The sequence below is a fragment of the Oryza sativa genome, chromosome 1 (genome assembly GCF_034140825.1).
Source record: "Oryza sativa Japonica Group chromosome 1, ASM3414082v1".
Taxonomy (NCBI): domain Eukaryota; kingdom Viridiplantae; phylum Streptophyta; class Magnoliopsida; order Poales; family Poaceae; genus Oryza; species Oryza sativa.
Genome location: NC_089035.1, coordinates 40,891,020 through 40,893,962, shown reverse-complemented (window position 1 = coordinate 40,893,962; position 2,943 = coordinate 40,891,020). Strand labels below are relative to the sequence as shown.

The following is a 2,943-nucleotide window of genomic DNA, read 5'->3' as shown; positions in this document are numbered from 1 at the left end:
TTTAGAACAATCAATAACGATGCGATATGTACCAAGTACTACCATCCATCCACAATATCGTTACTGAACAACGTAAAAGCCGTACTACACGATCAATACGAAAGTGAACCTGTCCTTATATTTTCTAGTAGTATTTTTTTTTCTTCCAAAAAAAAGCTGCCTTTCAAAAGCCCAGCACCCGGTGTTTCCCCCTCAAAACTAGGTTATTACTCTTACTCCCTCTATTTCAGGTTATACGATGTTTTAACTTTGGTTAAAATCAAAGTTTTTTTTAAATTTTTTTTAATCCGAGATAAATTTATTGTAAAAATATATTTAATTATTAATTTAATAAATTGATTTTGTGATGTAAATATTACTATATTTGACTATAAACTTAATTAAAGTTAAAGCAGTTTGACTTTGATCAAATTTAAAAACATCTTATAAACTGAAACGAATGGAATATTTACTATTTGCATTATTCGGCAGGAGACCAGGAGAAAGACAATAACAAAACCGACTAGATAAAAACACGATATAAAAAAAAGAACAGTATTCCATTCTGGGTCACTGACATCGTGGGCCCACACTCTGACTCTCTCCGCATCGGTTATACTACGCGCCCAACCTCCTATATAAAAGAGTCTCCGCTTAGCTATCTCTTTAACACAAAGCCATTACCCAAACCCGCGCTCCGCTCGCTCTCCACCGCTCGCCGCGCACGCCTCACCGGAGACCAGCCCGACGGCGGCGGCGGCGGCGTCGGCGGCAGCAGCGGGAGCTTGGACTGAGATGAGGACGAGGAGTGGATCTCTCTACCGCAGCGGCGGCGGCGGCGGGGAGACGGCCATGGTTGGGCAGAAGAGGAAGAGGTCGTCGTTGCCGCCGCAGTACGCCACCGCCGGTGACTGCTGCGGCGGAGGAGGCCGCCGGAAGAGGCTGGCCGGTGGTGGCCCGGATTACCTCGACGAGCTCCCCGACGACCTCGTCCTCGCCGTGCTCTCCAAGCTCGCCGCCTCCGCCTCCTCCCCTTCCGACCTCCTCTCCGTTCACCTCACGTACGCTCGCCGCCTCCTTGTCTCGATCGATTTTGCCTTTGCCCGGAAAACACCTTCGTCTTCCTTCGAATTACAAACGAGTCCTTCCGCTCCTCTCAATGCTGTGGAAAGAGGGACCGATTTGCAATTTGTGGGAAGTTGTGGGGGGTGAATGGGGGATAAGGCGAATGAATGAATGAATGATGATGGCCACTAACCGAGGCGTCTCGTCTCCCTATCTTTTTGACGACGGCTTGCAGGTGCAAGAGGCTGAATGGGCTGGGGCGCCATGACATGGTCTTCGCAAAGGCCTCGCCGGCGTCGCTCGCCGTCAAGGCGGCGTCGTGGTCGGAGCCCGTGCAGCGATTCCTCAAGCTCTGCGCCGACGCCGGCAACCTCGAGGCCTGCTACATTCTCGGCATGGTACGGCGCCGAGAACCCTAGATTAGACGTGTGGTTGAGCTGTGCCGATGAGATGTTCGATCGAGGTGCTGATGGGTGTTTTGTGGCTGTGGTTGCAGATTCGGTTCTACTGTCTTGGCAACCGGAGCGGCGGCGCGGCGCTGCTGGCGAGGGCGGCGGTCGGCGGGCACGCGGCGGCGCTCTACTCGCTGGCGGTTATCCAGTTCAACGGGAGCGGCGGCGCCAAGTCGGACCGCGACCTCCGCGCCGGGGCGGCGCTGTGCGCGCGCGCCGCCGCGCTGGGGCACGTCGACGCGCTCCGCGAGCTCGGGCACTGCCTCCAGGACGGCTACGGCGTGCGCCGCGACCCCGCCGAGGGCCGCCGCTTCCTCGTCGCCGCCAACGCGCGGGAGCTCACGCTCGCGCTCGCCGCCGCGGCGTCGCACCGCCCCTTCGCCGCCCTCCCCCTCGCCGGCGGCGCCGCCGCCGGCGCCATCGGCTGCCCGCTCCTCTCCGACTTCGGGTGGAGCCTCCCGGAGGCGGAGCCCCACCCGGCCAACCTCTTCATGGCCGACTGGTGGGCGTCCCGCGGCGTGCAGGCGACGGCCAAGAAACCCGGCCTCGAGGCTCCCGCTGCCGCCACCGGCGACAGCGACGGCGGCGGCGAGCTCCGCCTCTGCTCCCACGTGCGGTGCGGCCGGAGGGAGACCCGCCGCCACGAGTTCCGGCGGTGCTCCGTCTGCGGCGCGGCCAACTACTGCTCCCGCGCGTGCCAGGCGCTGGACTGGAAGCGCGCGCACAAGGCGCAGTGCGTGCCCATGGACCGGTGGCTCCTCGCCGCCGGCGAGGCCCAGTGACTCGCCGCCGCCGCCAACTACTCCCTTAGACCAATCGGTCCACCGGTTTAACGCTGGACCGGGTGTAGCCAAGGCAAGTGGCAGAGAGAAAAAATTGAGGAAGCTTTTTTTTTCTTTTTTTTTCTTTTTTACCGTTTCCATCGATGTCGTCTTGTCAGATGTACGTATTCCACTAGGGAAGAAGAGGGTAGAGATGCTACGGATGCTTTTTACTCGCATTATTCCTTTTTTTTTTCTCATTCCGAGTAAACTAAACTCTAAATTAAATTAAATTATAATTATAATTATAATTCCAACCCCTTTAAAAGACACAGGGGGTTTAAAACTAAATCAAAGAACTTAATTTTTTTGTCGTCTTGTGGTTTGGATTTATGCTGCTGTGTGGAGGGTACGGACAAAGGCAGTTCGGGCTGATGCTGTTCATTAACTCTTAATGAGGGTGATTAACCAATCTTGATTAGATTTTTAGATTAGCGGCAGCCATGGATGGGAAGCCGTGCAGGCTGATGCTGCTGCAGCCGTTTTTAATTTTAATTTAAAATTTAAAATTTTCTTTCTCGAGGGTTGAGACAGGTTGGAGTTTTCTCCATGGCTGGTTGTGTAGTTGGACTTGGAGAGAGGATCGGAAGGTGGTGGTAGCCAGGTGGTAGCCATCTAGGCTACCG

The 2,943-nt window shown here is 55.1% G+C and overlaps 1 protein-coding gene across 1 annotated transcript; it reads left to right on the top strand.

The window, feature by feature from the left end:
* Positions 1 to 647: 647 nt before the first annotated feature.
* Positions 648 to 2,517, top strand: LOC4327753 (F-box protein At1g67340). Its single transcript, XM_015769553.3, has 3 exons — positions 648 to 1,040; positions 1,280 to 1,442; positions 1,541 to 2,517. The coding sequence occupies exons 1-3, from the start codon at positions 775 to 777 to the stop codon at positions 2,276 to 2,278; spliced, it is 1,167 nt and encodes a 388-aa protein (XP_015625039.1). The 5' UTR covers positions 648 to 774; the 3' UTR covers positions 2,279 to 2,517.
* The last annotated feature ends 426 nt before the right edge of the window (positions 2,518 to 2,943 follow it).

Coding starts and splice junctions, on each gene's coding strand:
- LOC4327753 (XM_015769553.3), top strand. CDS start 775: ATGAGGACGAGGAGTGGATCTCTCTACCGCAGCGGCGGCGGCGGCGGG. Junction 1,041..1,279: donor CTCCTCTCCGTTCACCTCAC/GTACGCTCGCCG, acceptor GACGGCTTGCAG/GTGCAAGAGGCTGAATGGGC. Junction 1,443..1,540: donor CCTGCTACATTCTCGGCATG/GTACGGCGCCGA, acceptor CTGTGGTTGCAG/ATTCGGTTCTACTGTCTTGG.